The 20,582-nt window shown below is 36.4% G+C and overlaps 1 protein-coding gene across 1 annotated transcript in view; it reads right to left on the bottom strand.

The window, feature by feature from the left end:
• Positions 1-8,187: 8,187 nt before the first annotated feature.
• Positions 8,188-20,582, bottom strand: part of LOC123562671 (uncharacterized) — a 43,986-nt gene continuing 31,591 nt past the window's right edge. The window contains exons 2-3 of the mRNA XM_045355287.2: positions 13,264-13,370; positions 8,188-10,336 (exon numbers count right to left, since the gene is read on the bottom strand). Of these exons, the coding sequence (XP_045211222.2) occupies positions 8,579-10,336; positions 13,264-13,362 (1,857 nt within the window). The 5' untranslated portion in view covers positions 13,363-13,370 and the 3' untranslated portion in view covers positions 8,188-8,578. The remainder of the gene's footprint in view (positions 10,337-13,263; positions 13,371-20,582) is intronic.

Genomic DNA, 20,582 nt, shown 5'->3' with positions numbered 1-20,582 from the left:
GTATATTTGTACAATCTTTGTAAAGGGCCAGCAGTTTCTGACAATGGATTTAAAATTTAGCCTCCTGTTTTTGACAAAAACATTTTAAAGTTATGTAATATACACATACAGGGAAAATGTGACCACACCCCCTGGCAACCATGTTTTTTTTGACGAATCGGAATAATTTGAACAGTCTTGGTAGAGGGTCACGCAAGGACCATTTATGTGAAATTATTTTAGAATCGGGCCAGCAGTTTCATACAAGAAGATTTTTTAAAGTTTCCAATATATACATACAGGGAAAAGTATCCAATGACCTTGGCGGCCATGATTTTTTACGAATCGGAAAAAAATGAACAATCTTGGTAAAGGGTCACACAAGGACCATTCGTGTGAAATTATTTCGAGATCAGATTAGCAGTTTCATACAAGAAGATTTTTAAAGTTTCCACTATATACATATAGGGAAAAGTGACCACGCCCTCTAGCGGCCATGTTTTTGTCGAATCATAATTATTTGAACAATCTTGGTAGAGGGTCACACAAGGACCATTTGAATGAAATTATTTCATAATCGGGTCAGCAGTTTCATACAAGAAGATTTTTTAAGTTTCCAATATATACATACAGGGAAAAGTGACCACTCACCTTGGCGGTCATGTTTTTTGACGAATCGGAAAACAATTGAACAATCTTGCAAGAGGGTCACACAAGGACCATTCGTGTGAAATTATTTCAAAATCAGCTCAGCAGTTTCATACAAGAAGATTTTTAAAGTTTCCACTTTATACATATAGGGAAAAGTGACCACGCCCTCTAGCGGCCATGTTTTTGACGAATCAAAATTATTTGAATAATCTTGGTAGAGAGTCATACAAGGACCATTTGTGTAAAATTATTTCAAAATCGAGCCAGACGTTTCATAACAGAAGATTTTAAAGTTTCCAGTATATACATATAGGAAAAGTGACCACGTCCCCTGGTGGCCATGTTTTTGATGAATGAGGATAATTTGAATAATCTTGGTAGGGGGTTACATAAGGACCATTAATTTGATAAATTCATAATCGGACCAGTCGTTTAGGAGAATATATCGTTTAAAGATTGTTCTAGTTTTAGCCCTGGCGGCCCCTACGTGCAACCAAGCAGAACTATTTAAACAACTTTGAAAGAGGACCACCCAAGGAACGTCCAGGCCGAGTTTCATTAAGTTTCACTAAATGGTTTCAGAGGGGATGTTTTTTAAAGGCAAGTGTGGACAGATGGACGCCGACAGAGAGCGATCACAATAGCTCACATCGAGCACTTCGTGCTCAGTTGAGCTAAAAAAGAACCTTAGTTGACATCTGTTTCTTTCATTACTCTTTTCAGTAAAAATACATACACATTTTGTTTTATCATCGAGATATATTCCATATCACTCACTGAGTGATACGGCTTTGCTAATCTACTTGTACGGTATGCATTAATTCTAATTTTTCGCATAAAACGGGATGACAATTAAACCTGCGCTTTGATTTTCGATGTTGCTCATTGCAGAACTGGAATGGTCTTCTGCGCATGTCCGGAAGTGATTATCAATTGGAGCGCACGGCAAAAATACGCAAATTATTGCATGTCCGCACGCATTTAGTGTATAATATGTTCATATACTGACTAAAGGTTAGGGTTATTACCATGGTTACAAAATATATACATTAAAGATATTTTTCATTCAAAATGCTTGAATCCGATATATACCGGAGTCTATAATTTATACAGGCGCTGTCACAATCTTTGTTTTTTATTGTATATTTCTCTATTACGAGAATTGTTATGTTGCGTTTGCATGCTTTTGACGTCAGAACGTCTGACGTCATGTCCGTTTACATGTGTCCGTTACCAGCGCTGAGATTAATTAAGATGTTGTTTTTTCTACGTAATTAAGCATATGTCAGCCGATCTACTTTAATTAATATTGTGTATTTTGAAAAAGTTTTATTTTCTCGCGTAAAAAGGGATGGAATTGCAGTCGCGCTTCCTTCTTTGTAGTAACATTTCTCTATAAAAATAACGTTATGCTGCGAAAAATAAAATGAAATGGAACTTTATGTTGCGTAACAAGACGTCTTACGTAATGTTCGTTTACGCACGTCTGTTTCCTGTCCTGAGATAAAAGAAATTGTTGCAAAATACGTATTTCAATGTAGCTAAGTAATCTTAAAACAAAAAGAATGATTGTTTTTGGCGAATACGATATTATCTCACCTAAAAATAAACAAATACTCCCTCTCTACCTCTGGTAGTAACAGCTGTGTTAGATCTATTCATAATCTCCTTTGCATCTACTTGTTTTGTATTGTTTTACTTACTCTGGTTATGATAGAATTTTATTTATGAAAACTAGAGCTTGGTGCTGAATGTTTTTTTATTCATTTCATATTATAAGAGAAAATATATTCCATATGATTTATATTAAGCTGGTATCTAGTGAAACAGTCTTTCTATTTACTGGTTGCTTCTTTTTACTGACAAAAATGATAAGAATAATGTGTCTTTATTTAGGTTTGAGATGGGATAGGCTACCCGTCGTGTTATTACAGTTTATTTATATATTTATTATCTGACTCCTTATATAAGTCGCCAGTCGATAGTTTGAACTATTGACTGTTCTCAGTTCAACCAAGCCCACTCGCTTACCTCAGTAGGGAGAGCGCAGATCTACGGATCGCGGGGTAATTGAGTCCTATCCCCGGGTGAGGCGCATGTTCTCCGTGACAATTTGATAAAAAAAACGTCGTGTTTGAAGTCATTCGTCCTCCACCTCTGATACATGTGGGAAAGTTGGCAGTAGGTTTGTACTGGTACAGAATCCAGGAACACTGGTAGGTTAACTGCCCGTCAATAAATAACTGAAATACTGATGAAAAATGGCGTTAAACCTAAAACAAACAAATAAACAAACAAAAATCAACAGAGAAACATGTTTTAAATTTATATCTAAATTTATGTTATAAAACAATCATTGAATGGATTGCCTATTAATAGTGAAAAGTATTTGCCCGAGCCATGAGAGATGTTTTTTACACTATTGACCAGAAAGCCATTCAATAAGTGTATGGACCCTAATACTAATATATCATAGCTTTCAGAAAACTCAGCTAAAATAAACTGGTTGCGTTTTTTTTTCTGTGTTAAAAAAGAAAAGTTTTTAAATACTGTGCAGGATATTGTGTAGTAAATTATATCTTGAACAAACTTTTGCTTACTTTCGTGTGCGATTGTCAAGCAAACTATTCTTTTAATTTGGACATAAAACTTTCTCCGTTTATTTTTCGTTCCTCAATATAAACGTTTATAGATGTTTTGCTTTTGGATATATTATCTTCGGTATTATGATCATGGCTTCTGGATATAGGACTTTTAATCAATTTGATTTATAGTGATCATTTTCCCGACCGAGACACAGCTTTAACATAATCCAGCTACGTGATGAAGTCTGTAAAGAACAAACAAATTTCTGGGGAAGCTACATCCCAGGTTAAATGCTCCATCCAACTTCCTAACGAATAGCAAGACGCTCCTTGTGCTATCAATAATTATAATTACACGAGCAATGTAACAACCAACAAGATGCTCCTTGTGCTAGCTATGATTCGAATTACACGAGCGATGTACCAAACAAGACGCTCCTTGTATTAGCAATGATTAGAATTAAACGAGCGATGTAACAAACAACAAGATGCTCGTTATGCTAGCATGATTAGAATTACACTAGCGATGTAACAACAGCAAGACGTAAGCGATGTAATGAACAACTAGACGCTTCTTTTGCCAGTAATGATTAGAATTACACGAGGGATGTAACTCACAACTAGACGCACCTTGTGCTAGCAATAATTAGAATTACACTACTGCAGTAGCGATGTAATGAATAACTGGACGCTCCTTGTGCTAGCAATACTTATACTTACATGAGCGATGTACCGAACAAATAGACGCACCTTTTTCCAGCAATAATTAGAATTACAAGAGCGCTGTAACGAACAAGACGCTGCTTGATTTAGCAGTAATTAGAATAACACGAGTGATGTAACGAATAACTAGACGCATCTAGTGCTAGCAATAATTATAATTACACAACCGATGTAATGAACAACAGGACACTCCTTGTGCTGGCAATAATTAGAATAGCACAAGCGGTGTAACAACAGTAAGAAGTTTCTTGTCTTAGCAGTACTTAGAATTACATGAGCAATTTAACGATTGCTTCTTGTCCTCGAAATAATTAGAATTACACAAGGAGTGTAACGAACAGCAAGGTGCTTCTGCATTAGCATTAATTAGAATTGCGCGAGTGATGTAACTCACAACAAGGCGTTATTGTGTAAGTAATAATTAGAATCACACAAGTGATGTAACGAACTTATATTAGTAATAATTATAATAACACAAGCGACGTCGCGAACAGCAAGACCCTTGTTACATTAGTAATAATAAGAGTCACACAAAGCTCTTATTGTATTAGCAATAATGAGAATTAAACAAGTGAAGTAAAGAAAAGCAAGACACTTCTTGTATTAGTAAAAGTTAGAATTACACAAGGATGGAACAGCAGAACCACCCTATTTGTATAAGTGATGATTAGAAACACACAAAACGCTTCTTGTATAAGCACTAATAAGAATTATAAAAGTAATGTAACGAAAATCTAAACCCTTCTTGTATAATTAATAATAAGAAGTATACAAAGTGCTTCTTTTATTAGCAATAATTACAATTACAAAAGTGATGTAACAGCACAACGCTTCCTGTATTAGTAATAATCAGAGCAACACAAAATTATTCTTCTGTTAGCAATAATTAGAACAAGCTAATTTGATGAATTGGTATCCCAAGCCAAATGGGTTTGTGTTGAGGAATGGCAAAGAAATATATTAAAAGTTAAGGATGTTACTAAGAAGCAAATAATTTCATTCCATTTGAATTTAAAAGAACAGAAGTTCTAAAGACAGCAGAATCAAGTAAGAAATCTGGAACGAAGGTGGTGACGGGGGTGGGGGTTTACAACCTCACATGTTGATGAATATTCATGGAAAGTTTGGGGGCTGGGAAGGGGGAGGGGGTGTGACCAGGGTGGTGGAGGTGACCGGGTGTGGGTACACAACTTCGCATGTTGATAACAAAAATTAATGGGGAAAAAACGAAAGAAGTTTAATGAAATTCTACCAATTGGTTAGTTTGTTATGAACAAATATGTGGATTTTTAAACAATTAAAGAGCAATAACTCTGAAGTTACTAAAGAAAACCTGGCGAAATTGAGTGTGCACTACCACATTATAGTGATCTAAATTTGATTTAAGTTTCATAGTTCTAGGTCAAATATGTCACAAGTTATGAAGCAGAAATTGCCATATTTATAGTACTCTGTATAGTTAACACTAGAAATTACTAAGAGCCATAACTCTGGTGTTACTTGGGCAATCTGACTGAAACTTTACGGGCCGCATTTCCCTATAGCGGTGAACATGTATATGAAGTTTTATTTAAATATTCTAAACCACTTCCTAGATATGACTCTGGACGGACGGAAAGACGGACGGATGGAAAGACGGATGGACGACGCCAAAACTATATCGGATAAGATAATTACACAAGTGATGTCAAGAATAACAAGAGGCTTCTTGTATTAGTAATAGACAGAGCCACACACAGGGCTTCTTCTATTAGCAATAATAATAATTACACAAGTGATGTAACGAACACCAATACTATTTTGATTTTAGTAACTCTTTTTACATTATGAGTAATAATAAGAATTACCCAAAGCACTTCTTTTACTAGCAATAATTAGAATACACAAATGATGTAAAGGACAGCAAGATGTTTCTTGTATTAGGCATTAGGCTTAGCAACAACTAGAATTACACCAGTGATGTAACGAGCAGGATGACGCTTACGCTTCTTGTTTAAGTAATACTTAGAATTACACAAGCGATGAAACGAACAGCGAGATGCTTCTTGTTACAGCCAAAATTACAATTACAAAAAAAAACCGATATAACGAACAACAAAACCATTCTTACATTGGTATTGATTAGAATTACAAATAAGAACTTCTTGTATAAGCTATAATTGAAATTACACAACTGATGTAACGAACAGTAAGATGCTTCTTGTTTAAGCAATAACTACAATTAAAAAACGATATAACAAACAGGAAAGCCATTCTTACATTAGTAGTAATTAGAATTACAAAAAAGCGCTTCTTGTATTAGCAACAATTAGAATTACACAAGTGATGTAACTAACAGCAAGACGCTTCCTGTATAAGTAACAATTAGAATTACAAAAACAATATACCGAACAGCAAAACCCTTCTCATATTAGTAATTAGTAGAACAGGAATTTGTAACAGAGTTACTAACGTCCCCCGCCTAAGGACATTTTTCACAAAACATACTGCATGCCAATACAGCATCTTGGCATGAACAAGAAATAACAAGAGTGCCAGAATGTCACATTATACGCCCATCATGTAGATGTTACAGTTAAACATATTCTGTATAAGTTTGGTAGACAGTAAGCCAAACAATGACATATCCAATTCTAACAACCAGGTTTAAAAGTTTCAAGAATAAGCTATTTATAGTAGCAACAAAGGGAATGAAGTTTTGTTTTTCTAAGTCCACAAAAAAACCTCCTTACCAGGTAGAGATACCTTAAAATACACCTAAAATTTGAAAGTAACATTTATGCTGAACCACAGAAAAATGGTCTTAGTTTTTTCCTACGGTCAGATATAAAAAAAGTTACAATATAAGTTAATTATAGTAACAGCAAAGGGAAGTTAATCTTAAAAATAATCCACACAAAAATCCTTACCAGGTAGCGATAGGTCAAAAAACAACTAAAAATTGGATGTAACATGCATGTTGTACTACAGAAAAGTGGTCTCGATTTTTCCCGACGGCCAGTAATAAAAAATACAATATAAGCTATTCATAGTAACAACAAAGGGAAGTAGTTCTAAATTAGAGACCTGCTTGTTGCGCATGACACTCCGTCTTATGATGGTGAACAATTGTGCCAAGTTACATCAAAATCCCTCCATGCATGAAGAAGAAATGCTCAGGACAAAGTCATTCTGACCTTTGGCCTCTGAATGTGACCTTGACCTTGGAGGTAGGGGTCAGGGTCTTGCCCACAACATATCGTCTCATTATGGTAAACATTTATGCCAAGTTATTTCAAAATCCCTTCATGGATGGCGAAGTTATAGACCGGACACGAAACAGACCCTGTTAACATTTAACCTCTAAGTGTGACTTTGACCATGGAGCTAGGGGCCTGGGTCTTGCGCATGACACGTTGTCTCATTATGATGAACATTTTTGCCAAGTTATTTTAAAATCCCTTCATGGATGGCAGAGTTATGGACCGGAGACGAAACAGACCATGCTAACCTTTGACCTCTAAGTGTGACCTTGACCTTGGAGGTAGGGGTCTAAGTCTTGCACATGACAGGTCGTCTTATCATGGGGAACATGTATCCCAAAGTTATTTCAAAATCCCTTCATGGATTGCAGAGTTATAGACCGGAGACGAAGTGTGACGGACGGAAGGAAGGGAACGCAGCCCATTTCTATATCCCCTCTTTTTTTCTTCGAAAAAGGCAGTGGACAATTTTCCTCATCCACTGTTTAAGCATTTCCGAATTAAAAAAAACTGAAAACATGGGGGTAATTTATAAAACATATAACGTTATACTTAATGTTATAGGGATTTCAAGTCTTAAAGGCTACTATGAAACAAAATTATATAAGCATAAATGTCACTAACAAATCTCTTTCATTTTTACATGTTGGCATAATTACCCCACCCACTTCTTTCAATGGAAAAATTTTATTTTGAATTTTAAATCTAAAAATATAATTCTGCTGTTAAGATAAAAAATATTTCGTTGCTTTAATGGCACAATGAAATGCCTCAAAATGGAAAGAAAAAAGTCGGGATCACCGTACATCTATGAGATATATATATTTAGAACAAATCCTTTAAAAACTGGTGAATTTTGATATTTTTAGTTCTTTTTGTTTTAATATATACTTCCTAGATAGTATAAATTGCTATGTTAAAAACTTTTATTTCAGTTGTAGCTTAACATTATATATATATATATATATATATATATATATATATATATATATATATATATATATATATATATATATATATATCAGTCAGAAAAGCATCAGAACCACACCCAAAATGGCGGATATCCTGAAAAAAAAAGCTCGTACATCCTTAAGCAGATACTGGGGAGGGTTGTCGCTAATGTTGTTAAAACTTGTAGCCCGACTCATTTACACTATATATATATGTATACATATGTATTGTTTTCATTCATGTCTGTAATAGTTGCAATGAAATATTATTAAACTAAAAGCAACTACTGCGGGGAATGTTTTGTACTGGGAATTATGCGTTGCAGTGCCTAACAATCCAGGTATATCCAGTAATTAGTATCAAAACTTGACAAGTCCCTTTATGTATCGCACGAAATAAGCAGTAAGGAAGGACCATGTTGCTTTAAATCTCGCATAAAATATTACATTACGGAAGCATTCCAACGAATGGCAAGTCACCATCGGCGTTATACCTGTCCAAACAATCATGGCCACCTGGTTCATTGCATGGCAAAAATGCATTAGTTTTATAGCGAAGCTTTTGGTTCATTTTATCAACTCCGGTGTATCTCCAATGTTCAGCATGTTGATATATTTCTTTGCCGTATTTATTTCTCACGAACATTCCAGGATTTCTTGGAGCATTTACCCATTGTCCGTCAAACTGTACTTTTGTTGGAGCCAGACCGGCTTTGATGAGCAGGTCGCTGTCCATTATAGGGTGACCATGAAAATCACCTGCGTAACCTTTGTAAACAATGCTATTATAGGAAATTTTCTCATTGTGTCTTTTCCCAGTACAACATGACTTGGCAAAGGGAGTAACGCTTAATCCTGCTGATTTTAAGGCACGTTCAAGCTGTTGGCATTTTGAACAGTTTGTCGCTAAAAATCTTACGTCAAAGTCGAACTCCCACGGGAGAGCTTTACCTAACTTTACAGCACCTAAGGCAGTACCGTCTTCAAGTTCACACATGACACTTGTCTCCTTACATGTTCGCATAATGGTTTTAATGGCGTTATTATTTATCTGTAAAGCACATGGCGATAATGCCTGCGAGGCCCTACTTGCTTTTTTCTTTTGATTTTCACAAACTTTGGTAAATATATACCCTTTTGGAGTAAGGACTTTGAATAAGTTCCATACCAGAGCAAACGGTCTCCAATTAGAACTTGTCAACATAGTGTTGATATTAACATGAAACATTGAATCTGGACATACTATTGTTTCCTGTCCCGCTTTGACAGTTCTTAGAAACCAGTCCTCGTACAATCCATTGTTTTCATTGAAATCTCGAAACGCGTTCAGTTTAAGGTATTTAGCAGTGGTAACAAAAGGTCCCTGTATATAGTCACAAAACAGACACTCGTGAAAAGATTCGTCATAACCTTCAATATACTTTAAAGTGTAATTTCGGTAAACAGTTTGAAAACAGCCCTTTTTCCAGTGTCCATTCGAATCACGAAACGAACCACCCGCAGCGACCACATTCAAACTTTCTATTTCCCTAACCAGTCGTTCTAATCTAGAATCATTTGTCATAATACTCATATCCCTTGCAACAAAAACATACGGCGTCTTCACTTCTTTAATTAATTTGTTAAGAGCTGCACCTTCTGACTGACTCTTTGCCTGAATTATATTTACCAAGGGATATTTCTTTTTCAGATTAGATTGAAATGTAGCAGAATCGGTTATTATTAATGTCCTCACAGTTTTCATTGTGTCATATACAGAAGATAGAAGTGTATCAAGCGTAGCCATTGAATTTTCAGCATCGGTCGGTTTTGCGTCTATATACCCAATTATGGTTACAAGCTTTGAAATAGAGGTAGCATTTGTACAGTGGTCTGTCTCAAATCCTGTATTATATAGGGGAAAGCCGAATTGGCCACCCATAAAAGTTTCTGAACAAATATGCGCTGATTTCCCATTATACCTTTCAGACAGTCCTTTCGCGTCAACATTCATGTCTTTTAGTATGCTATTTAATATAGTAATAGCTATCTTTAGGTAGTCCGATGTTTTAGAACCCCTGACATGTTTCTTTGCATTGTGTATGACTTTTGCCAAAAGAATTATCTTTTCCTTGGTCTCTGGTTTAGTAATATTGCCAATGTCTGAATATAAGCGTAGATCTAGTTGACTTGACAAGTCTCTAACTGGCGGTTCAATATTATATGTCTGCAATAAAAAAAACTCAAGTTACTTTAACATTTGTTTGAAATTTTTAAACATATATAACAAGTATACGCTATTAGAGTATCGATCAATCATAGATGAAAATACAATTTTTCTCGTTTATCATATGAGCCGTGCCATGAGAAAACCAACATAATGGCTTTGCGACCAGCATGGATCCAGACCAGCCTGCGCATCCGCGCAGTCTGGTCAGGATCCATGCTGTTCGCTAACAGTTTCTCCAATTCCAATAGGCTTTAAAAGCGAACAGCATGGAGCCTGACCAGACTGCGCGGATGCGCAGGCTGGTCTGGATCCATGCTGGTCGCAAAGCCATTATGTTGGTTTTCACATGGCACGGCTCATATAATCTTTCGGACAATACTCTGCTGAGGATTGGTCTATACGTGAGCAACAGTCAAATCGTATCATACCTTGTATTAGCGTATCAGAGACCTCAGAGGTATGCGGAGGTTAGAGACCTCAGAGCTATTAGGATGTCAGTGACCTCACAGCTATTCAGTGATCAGTGACCCCAGAGCCATTCAGAGATCAGTGATCTCAGAGCCATTCGGAGGTCTGAGACCTTTGAGACGTTCAGGTGTTCGTTACCTCACAGCTATTCAGAGGTCAAAGATATCAGAGCCATTCAGAGGTCAGTGCAGTGACCTCAGAGCCATTCAGAGGTCAATGACAGCAGAGCCATTCAGAGGTCCGTGATCTCAGAGTCATTCAGAGGTCAGTTACCTCACAGCTATTCAGAGGTTAAAGACATCAGAGCCATTCAGAGGTCAGTGACCTCAGAGCCATGCAGAGGTCAGTAACCTCAGAGCCATTCAGAGGTCAGTGACCTTAGAGCCATTCAGAGGTCAGTGACCTCAGAGCCATTCAGAGATCAGTTACCTCACAGCTATTCAGAGGTCAGTAACCTCAGAGCTATTCAGAGGTCAATGACAGCAGAGCCATTCAGAGGTCACTGATCTCAGAGTCATTCAGAGGTCAGTTACCTTACAGCTATTCAGAGGCTAAAGACATAAGAGCCATTCAGAGGTCAGTGACCTCAGAGCCATGCAGAGGTCAGTAACCTCAGAGCCATTCAGAGGTCAGTTACCTGACAGCTATTCAGAGGTCAGTAACCTCAGAGCTTTTCAGAGGTCAGGGACCCCATATCTATTTGGAGGTCAGTGATCTCAGAGCCATTCAGAGGTCAGTGATTTCCGAGCCATTCAGAGGTCAGTGACCTCAGAGCCATGCAGAGGTCAATAGCCTCAGAGCCATTCAGAGGTCAGTGACCTCATAGCTATTCAAAGGTCAAAGACGTTAGAGGCATTCTGAGGTTAAAGAAGTACATATTTAACATCGGAACAATACACTTGTTTTATTTTTCAATGTACATGATTTTTTTTTGGTTTAATGGCATACCGACACAATATAGTTAATCTCTAGGTATTTCCAGCCTTTAAAAAAATGGTGGAAGAATATCCAAGACACATCTGTGGATATTACTTTAAACAAATTATATCTAAGGATTCTAAATTCTAGTAATATAAAATAGATCATGTTCAAAATCAAGGGAATGATATGTTACATGTATTATCGCTCGTTTTCTAAGTCAGGACGGACAGTGTTCACGACAGACAGCCTGTCTCTATAGGAACGAAAATCAGTTCATTCTTTGTTTATTGTACATGTTATAAGTGCAATACATATGAGCCGTGCCATGAGAAAATCAACATAGTGGGTTTGCGACCAGCATGGATCCAGACCAGCCTGCGCATCCGCGCAGTCTGGTCAGGATCCATGCTGTTCGCTAATGGTTTCTCTAATTGCAGTAGGCTTTAAAAGCGAACAGCATGGAGCCTGACCAGACTGCGCGGATGCGCAGGCTGGTCTGGATCTATGCTGGTCGCACACCCACTATGTTGGTTTTCTCATGGCATGGCTCATATCAATAAAATGTGAAAATAACGCTTTTATTTTCTGATTTACGTTAAAAATTCAAACTGAATCTGCCTAAAAATGATGACAAATTATCCACTTTTAAATAACATATTAAAGAAAATCAAATTTTCATCAAAGTGGCAATTTTCTCAGAATTTGTTTTAATTCTTTCTTTACTGATAAGAAGTAATTCACGTGTTTCCAGAAAGGGAGCATTTTCTGTACCTTGCACTTCAAATACCTAAACTGACTATTTTTCTTATTCTTTTCTCAAATAGGCAAACGGTAGTGATTATACAAACATACATTTTATTCAAACGAATAGAAACAAACACTGGTCAACTTATAAGTCGATTGACTACAAAACCAGGGTTCACGAGTTCGAGTCCTGCAGCTCCACCCAAAACTTTACTAACATACACATATTTAATAAATTTCTTGGGGAGTATCGCCAGAGTGAGGCCGTAGAAAGCTTGATATTGTCATTTTGAAGTCGACTGTGAACTCGGGAGTATCGCCAGAGTGAGGCCGTAGAAAGCTAGATATTGTCATTTTGAAGTCGACTATGAACTCGGAAGTATCGCCAGAGTGAGGCCGTAGAAAGCTAGATATTGTCATTTTGAAGTCGACTGTGAAAGCTAGATATTGTCATTTTGAAGTCGACTGTGAACTTGGAAGCTTACTGAAATATGGTAACGTAATACACATTACAACATTCGGGCCGTAAGTTTTACATTTCAGCCGCACCATGACAAAACCAACATAATGCATTTGCGACCAGCATGGATCAAACCAGCCTACGCATCCGCGCAGTCTGGTCAGGATCCATGCTGTTCGCTAACATCTAATTGCAATAGGCTTTAAAAGCGAACAGGATGGATCCTGACCGGTCTGGATCCATGCTAGTCGCAAACGCGCTATGTTGGTTTTCTCATTGCGCGGCTCATTTATTTAAAATATCAAAGAATGTAAAAGGCGTAAATACATACAACATTTGTGTAGGGTCTGTCCACCGTTGCGATCAGAATAACTAGGCATGTCAAAATAGAGCCCAGAAATATTTTCCATCTATAGTCCACACAAGACATTTTGCAAACTGAAAATATAACATTATCTGAGTTGTCAAAACAATTTAACAGAATATAGATTTATTGAAATCAACATCACAGATGTACCATGCAGAACGAAAACGGAATAGGAGAAGTATTACCACTAAAAGATATTCGTTTGAGAAAATGACACACAAGGTTATCACATCTTATGTACATGTCGGAGCTTTATACAAGACGACAAAATTCACTACTGGTACTGATGATAAACTCGGACAGAAAATGAGGTTTTTTATCTGTAACTTCTTTATTTATGCAAATTGTTATCAATGGTTGGTATCAAAGTAAAGCTTAACAATTGCTAAAGTTTACATAGTTTTAATTCATATTTAGCAATGAAAGTCACGAGAAGTGAGGCTCTGAAAGAGGTATGCAAAATGTACGAACGTTGACTGATGATAAATTCGACCACTTTGTCATTTACAGAATTTTCTCCATAGTGATTATATTGAAACTTTCCCAAAATGCTGCAACAGTCACTCAGGATCAAGTAATGAAAAGTGACCCAATGTCAGGCCTCCATGTGTTGACAGTGAGCATGCGCAAAAAAAAAAAAAACACCCTCTTCCCCCCAGTATTTTTAGATAAATATTTTCAAACAGATAAATTTAAGTCAATTATTTATACAGAAAATTTACCAATTCTGTTTTTGTTTACATCTGTTGGTGCTGTAAGTGGTTGCTATTTGATGGCATGTTCAATTTTATAAATAACCAATTGCAATCGAAAAATTTGAAGGTGGTCGACTTTATCATCTGTCCGAGTTTATCGTCAGTACCAGTAAACGGGGACAATATCTTTATAAAGCTGCAAATTTTGGTCAAAACACAATACTTATTAAACATATTTCAGCAAATTATGGATGTAATAATTTCATGTAGAACAGACTATTCAAAACGACGTACATTCATTATGAAAGCTATTGTTATCTAACCCTTATTATAGGCTAAATAGTAACAAAAACACCGTCAAAAATGGCCATGACGGCCACTATTGACGGCTTTATAACGGCACAGCTTGCCCCACGCGCCATAATCATAATGGCCCCAGGGAACCTTGACACTGACGTCATAAAGCAACGCATTTTAGCGGGCGAAAGGTTCTGCACCTTCTGACGTTGACTTCATGAAACAACGTCAATATAGAAGGTGAAAGGCTGCCTAATCATTTTCAGATCAATTATCAAATAAAGATGGCACTGTTGATGAAATAAGCAATACAAATGATGCTTTTAAGTTCGCAGAAAATATGTAGATGTAAACTCCGAGATGGTATAAAATAAAAATGTCAATAAACGACTGGTGCGTACCGTCTAGCCACAATGGCACGCCTGGTTTCGTCATAGCCATTAGGCTAAAACCTCGGGCAAGTATGACACTAGGTGTGTCATTATGGTAGTAAGGCACAACCAAGCCGTATATTTACATTATTATAATATATCTTACTCACAAAAAACACATTGAAACGGCCGTAACTGTCTATAACGGCGCAGTGTGCCTCACACACAATAATCTTGATGGTCCAACGTAGCAGGAACGTCAGCACGTTATGACGTTGACGTCGTGAAGCAAGTCATTATAGCGGATGAAAGGGTTCTGAATCATTTTCGGACCGATTCTCAAATAAAGATGGCATTCAATATAAAAGATGCTTATAAATTTGTGGAAAATATGTAAAATGAAAAACACCAAGATAAACAGGAAGACGAAGTAAGGTAAATGAACGCCAAGTGTGTGCCTCACGTACCATAATCATAATGGCCCCGGGTAACCGTAACGTACGCGTGTCTTGAAGTTGACGTCATGTAGCAACATAGTGCTGTATCGTTATCTGATCGAATCTCGAAACATGATGACATTGTTGATGAAAGACTCAATATAAAAGTTACATAAGTTTCTAGAAAATATGAAAAATGAAAATACTAAGATATATGAAGAGAAAGTTGAAAGATCAACAAACGGCTGGGAATTTATATGATGAATTTTCCCAAATGTTTTGATTCTGTATTTAAACGTTGGCTCGTCTCGCTGTTTCTTAGATCTACTCTTTCCGATATAGCTTATACATGAGAACACTGAAGCCTACATAGCAATATACTATGTTAATAAAGCTCGGTTTTTCTTGACTGTTTATGTAGATCTATTTACTTTTAAATATACAGAACTTTTTCCCAGCAATCGGGGGGAAATGGAAAACTGTCGTTACTCCTTTATTTACTATGTATCAGGCAGTTTTTTTCCGCTCACCCGTAAAAATATGAACGCCCTAAATCTGCATAGTTTGGCGAGATAAATCAGAAAGCAGATGGTGTGACATGGTGAAGCGTTTATCAGATTAAGCTAGAAATTGTAATGGGGAATATCAGACTGAGTTTGACATGGATAAGTAGAAATCGGACAAACGTTCAAAAGAAATGACGTTGCTAGGCTAAAGTCAGAAATCTTGCTTAGCTGGTTCTGTTATAGAAGTATTCAGACAAACTTAGTTTGACATGGTAAAGTAGCTTTAGTATGGCATGGTATTAATGTAGAAATCGAACTTAGTTTTCCACATATAAAAGTAGAAATCGGATTTAGTTTGACATGGCAGTGTAGTAATTACATTGAGTTTTATTTATTAAATGGTAACGGCAGCATTCTAACATGGCTCGATTTGATGGTCAGTTGAACAAAGAAGTAAATCTCTGTATATTTAAGAAATGAAATGATTTTTTTCCGTGTTCATGCGAAATGAACAACAGAATAGAATCGGCAAACCTATTCTGTCGTTCATTTCGTATGAACACCGAAAAAAATAGTTTCATTTCTTATATTTACTTTATATTTCCTTCCCATTTGTAAACAAGCTAATATTATAAATTGCACATATTTTGTGGCATTTAACATTAATATCAGTTTCCCGGCCATTCTGTTCACCAGACGGAAAAACTGCGACGTCATCTAAGGAATGTTCTCCCTGACTATACGCGGACGTCGTCAAAACAGCGGCCGGTTATCACTAAGCAGCGATGACATAACTTTCGCCCCTTTCCTTTTGCTGTTCATACGAAATGAACGTCATAATTTTCAATGGAAAGGAATAGGGCGAATGTAAATATTCTGCAATAAACAACGGTTGACGTGCGAACCGGTAAAAGAGCATTATGACGTCAATTCGGACGTCAAATTGCCGCATGACGTTCGGTTCATTACAAGAGCTACTCGCATGAATGAGGTCCAGCATGGCTTAATAAAATATTTCAATGAGCATGTAAGAATGAAAACAATCAATGCCATCTCGTGATTTATTGTCTAATTTACCACGGTCCATCGTTCAAATGCTTAGAAATTTAACCAAGAAGGCGTTGCGTCTGAACCGTGATAAATTAGACGCCAAACCAGTCGAAGACTTAGATTATTTGATAATTCTAACATGGCTGGACTTGATTTCCTGTTAAACAAAGGAGAAAATCAAGCTCTGTATATTCTGCGATATACAACGGCTGACGCGCGGACCGGTAAGAGAGCATTATGACGTCAATTATGACGTCAAATTGAGCGTATGACGTCCGCTACATAACTCCTCGGGTAAATGAAGTCCAGCATAATATTTTTTAAAATATGTCAATGAGCATATCAGAATGAAAACAATCAAGGCCTTCTTGTGATTTTTCGTCTAATTTACCACGGTTCATCCTTCAGATGCTTCACTATCTAACCACTCGGGCGTTCAATTCCTATGCATCTGAACTCTGACCCGTGGTAAATTAGACGATAAACCACTCGAAGGCCTTGAGTATTTGTTAATTCTAACATGGTTGGATTTGATTGCCAGTTAAACACAGAAGGAAGTCAAGCTCTATATATTCTGCGATAAACAACGGTTGACGTCATATTGCTGTATGACGCCTGTTTCTTTCTTCCTCGGGTAAATGAATCCAAGCACTGTTTTAATCAAAACATTTTAACGAGCATGTTAGAATGAAAACATTCAAGACTTTCTTGTGGTTTATCGTCTAATTTACCATGGTTAATCGTTCAGATGCTTCAGTATTAAATCCCTCGGGCTGACGCCTTCGTGGTTCAACTCTTGCGCATCTGAACACTGAACCGTGGTAAATTAAACGAGAAACAAAATAAATAAGACGCAGTTTCAAGGTAAAATTGCAGTCTTTATGTGTTAGCAAACTGGGGGTTATTAGGATCGTACATGCCTGCCTGTGTTGGACCGGAGGGCCAGCGGGGAATGAGAAACCGAGCGCTAGTCATTGTCTTTCCCCGCAATTGTAGGCAAGAAAATTTCCTTTCCAATGCATAAATGTACCTACTGGTTTGTTTCAGTAATAGAAATCAATATATTTTATTCCATAAAATCGGGACAATATGAATAATTCAATTCAATTATTATCACAATTGTTGATCCATTAAACAAAAGACAGAAAAAGAATACGTCCAACGATAAATCATCAGTAAAATCTATAATGAAACAGAAAATCGAACAGAAAACACTTTGTACAGAAAAAATGTGAACTGATACAACGTTTTGTTATATTTTCTAAAGTAAAAATACACTAGTAATGATATCTTTTTATGGACATGAACTATTTACAAGCAATGGAATGAATTCCTTTGAAATAAATGTATTTGTTCGAAAAAAAGTATGAATAAGTTAAATATTGATAAAACTGATTATTATGTTAGTCGATAAAGTTTGTTGCTTAAAACAATCCATGAAATAAATATACTGTGCAAGATAATTCTAGATAAGAGGTTAAGGAAATGAAGTACATTTGATATCCGACAAGAAAGCGAAAGACTGCTTAATAATTACAGCATAACATGAGTTAGTCATTTTGTCAAGGTTCATTTTGACAAAACCAATGTGATACTTTGATACATATCTCAGACTTTAAAGCTTTGTTTCTCTTGTTTCATAAGTGCACTTTTGCTAATTCTGAACTGCTGTTAATTGGCCAATTAAGTTTTCATTTTTTAATCTAATAAGTCAGATAGCTCTGTTCTTTGTTCAGTCAAACGTGATGTTGATTGAAATAATAAGTCCAGATTTCCTACAAAGAAGGCACTATCAGAGGCATATTTCTGCATGGCCCGCACTGACCCCCAAGCATGTCCGCGCTTTTAATTGTTGTTAACTCCTACGATATCGAACAGCACAAAACATTTTCCCCATTTCATGTTTCTTTGAATGGCCTTTCGTTTAAACATAACACTGTACGTACTGTATTGAACAATGTTAAACAGTCTTTTATTGAATGCTTATTTTTCGCAACCAGACGGACAGTATTCCATCTTTTAAAGGTATACAGAAATATCGCGTCAAGAGTTAATTGATGTTGATATTCATTCACATAATGTATTCAATACGGAAATATAATCGACTCTCACGTAGTTCACACAAATCTCTGGTTGGAAGAGAATATATATATGTATGGTACATGTATAATGTATATGGTACATGTATAATGTGTATGGTACATGGATATGTGTTCTTTAAGATATAACTTATCTGTTGTTGATGACCTTTACTGGACCCAGTTGACATATGTGGACAAAATCCTTTGTTTTGGCATCCACCATTTTTGTTATACATCAACAATTAACATATTACCATCCACTATACATTACTATGTATTTGTTTATAGCAAACTTCTTATATACAGAACCCCAGATGATCAGCCCCATAACAGTAAACTAAAGCAAACTCAAAATTCCGCAACTGGTGTAAAAAAACTGAGCCAGAACAGGCTAAAATATGCGCGTCACCTGTTGGTGGTGCATTTTCCCATGATCTTTCTTTGAATCCCTGCAGGCGGATTTGGAAATGAAGTCCGGACAAGACTGTAAACTTTATGTCTAAACTCAAAGGCCATAACTCAATGGAAAAAAACAACAACATATGCACCGCATGGTTTCATGCCAATCATTCATACGAAAATTCATTTAAATTCTACCAATAATATAGAAGTGGTGCGACAAATCTTAGTCGATAATTATAGTACAAATAATCCGACCGGGATGGGCGAAGCGTTGACTAAATGTCCGAAAATTTTTGGGGATCATCAAAAAATTAAAACATTTTAAATGCTCTAGAATTTTAGTTTTACTGAAAATTTCAGATTGTTTATAATAAACTGATTACAGTTATATTATATGCGTAAATGTTTATTCGTTATCTATTCAGAACAACTTGAATACGATTATCGAATAGACTGTGATAAAAAAAATGGAAAGTGAGACGCAAGGCAATTATTTTCAGTCAAAATATTCCCAATTTTGTAAAATAAACTAAAAATGAGATCCTAAGTTGTAGTGGTGCTTTATGGCCTCCGTTTCTAATGCAAAATGTTCCACATACTTCACGGCTCAAATAGATACAATAAGAAACATTTCTGCCAAATTACCTTTTTCAAAACTTTCAATGAAACCAAAGGAAAAATACACACGGCCTGGCAGACATGAAGATTAAATGATCTTTGAAGAGTGTAATCCAGAATTTATATCAAAACAAGGATAGTGAAATCTTTGAATAATGTCGGAATAGTGGTCTAGCCAGAGATGACATTTAAAGATTATTCTTTTATTTTAAAGGTGGTTAATCAGATTTTGGTCAACTAATGGATTTGTTCGAAACTTAACTAACTGATTATTTACACTTATTTGTGTTCACTGAGTTCTTAATACACATCAGATTTTCACTGAAAGTATTTTTAAAATTTGTTTTTCCTATGCTGGTTGCTCAACCAAGATTATTATGCGTTATTTTAGCATAAATATAAATTTAACAAACATATTTTTCCTAATGAATAATATACTTATATTATAAGCACTATTTTGTCAAAAATTTGCAATGACTAGTACATATTTTGCCAAAGGGGCCTCCGTGGCCGAGTGGTTAAGGTCGCTGACTTCAAATCACTTGCCCCTCATCGATGTGGGTTCGAGCCTCACTCGGGGCGTTGAATTCTTCATGTGGGGAAGACATCCAGCTGGCTTACGGAAGGACGGTGGTTCTACCCAGGTGCCCGCTCGTGATGAAACAATGCACGAAGGGGTACCTGGGGTCTTCCTCCACCACGAAAGCTGGAAAGTCGCCATATGACCTATCATGTGTCGGTGTGACGTTAAATCCAAAAAAAAAAAAAAAAATATTTTGCCAAAATTCATTAGAAATACAAGTTTATAAAATTATCATTACCTCCC

This window comes from Mercenaria mercenaria, chromosome 2 (genome assembly GCF_021730395.1).
Source record: "Mercenaria mercenaria strain notata chromosome 2, MADL_Memer_1, whole genome shotgun sequence".
NCBI lineage: Eukaryota > Metazoa > Mollusca > Bivalvia > Venerida > Veneridae > Mercenaria > Mercenaria mercenaria.
Note: the sequence above shows the minus strand (reverse complement) of the source record. Positions and strands in the feature narration are given on the sequence as shown.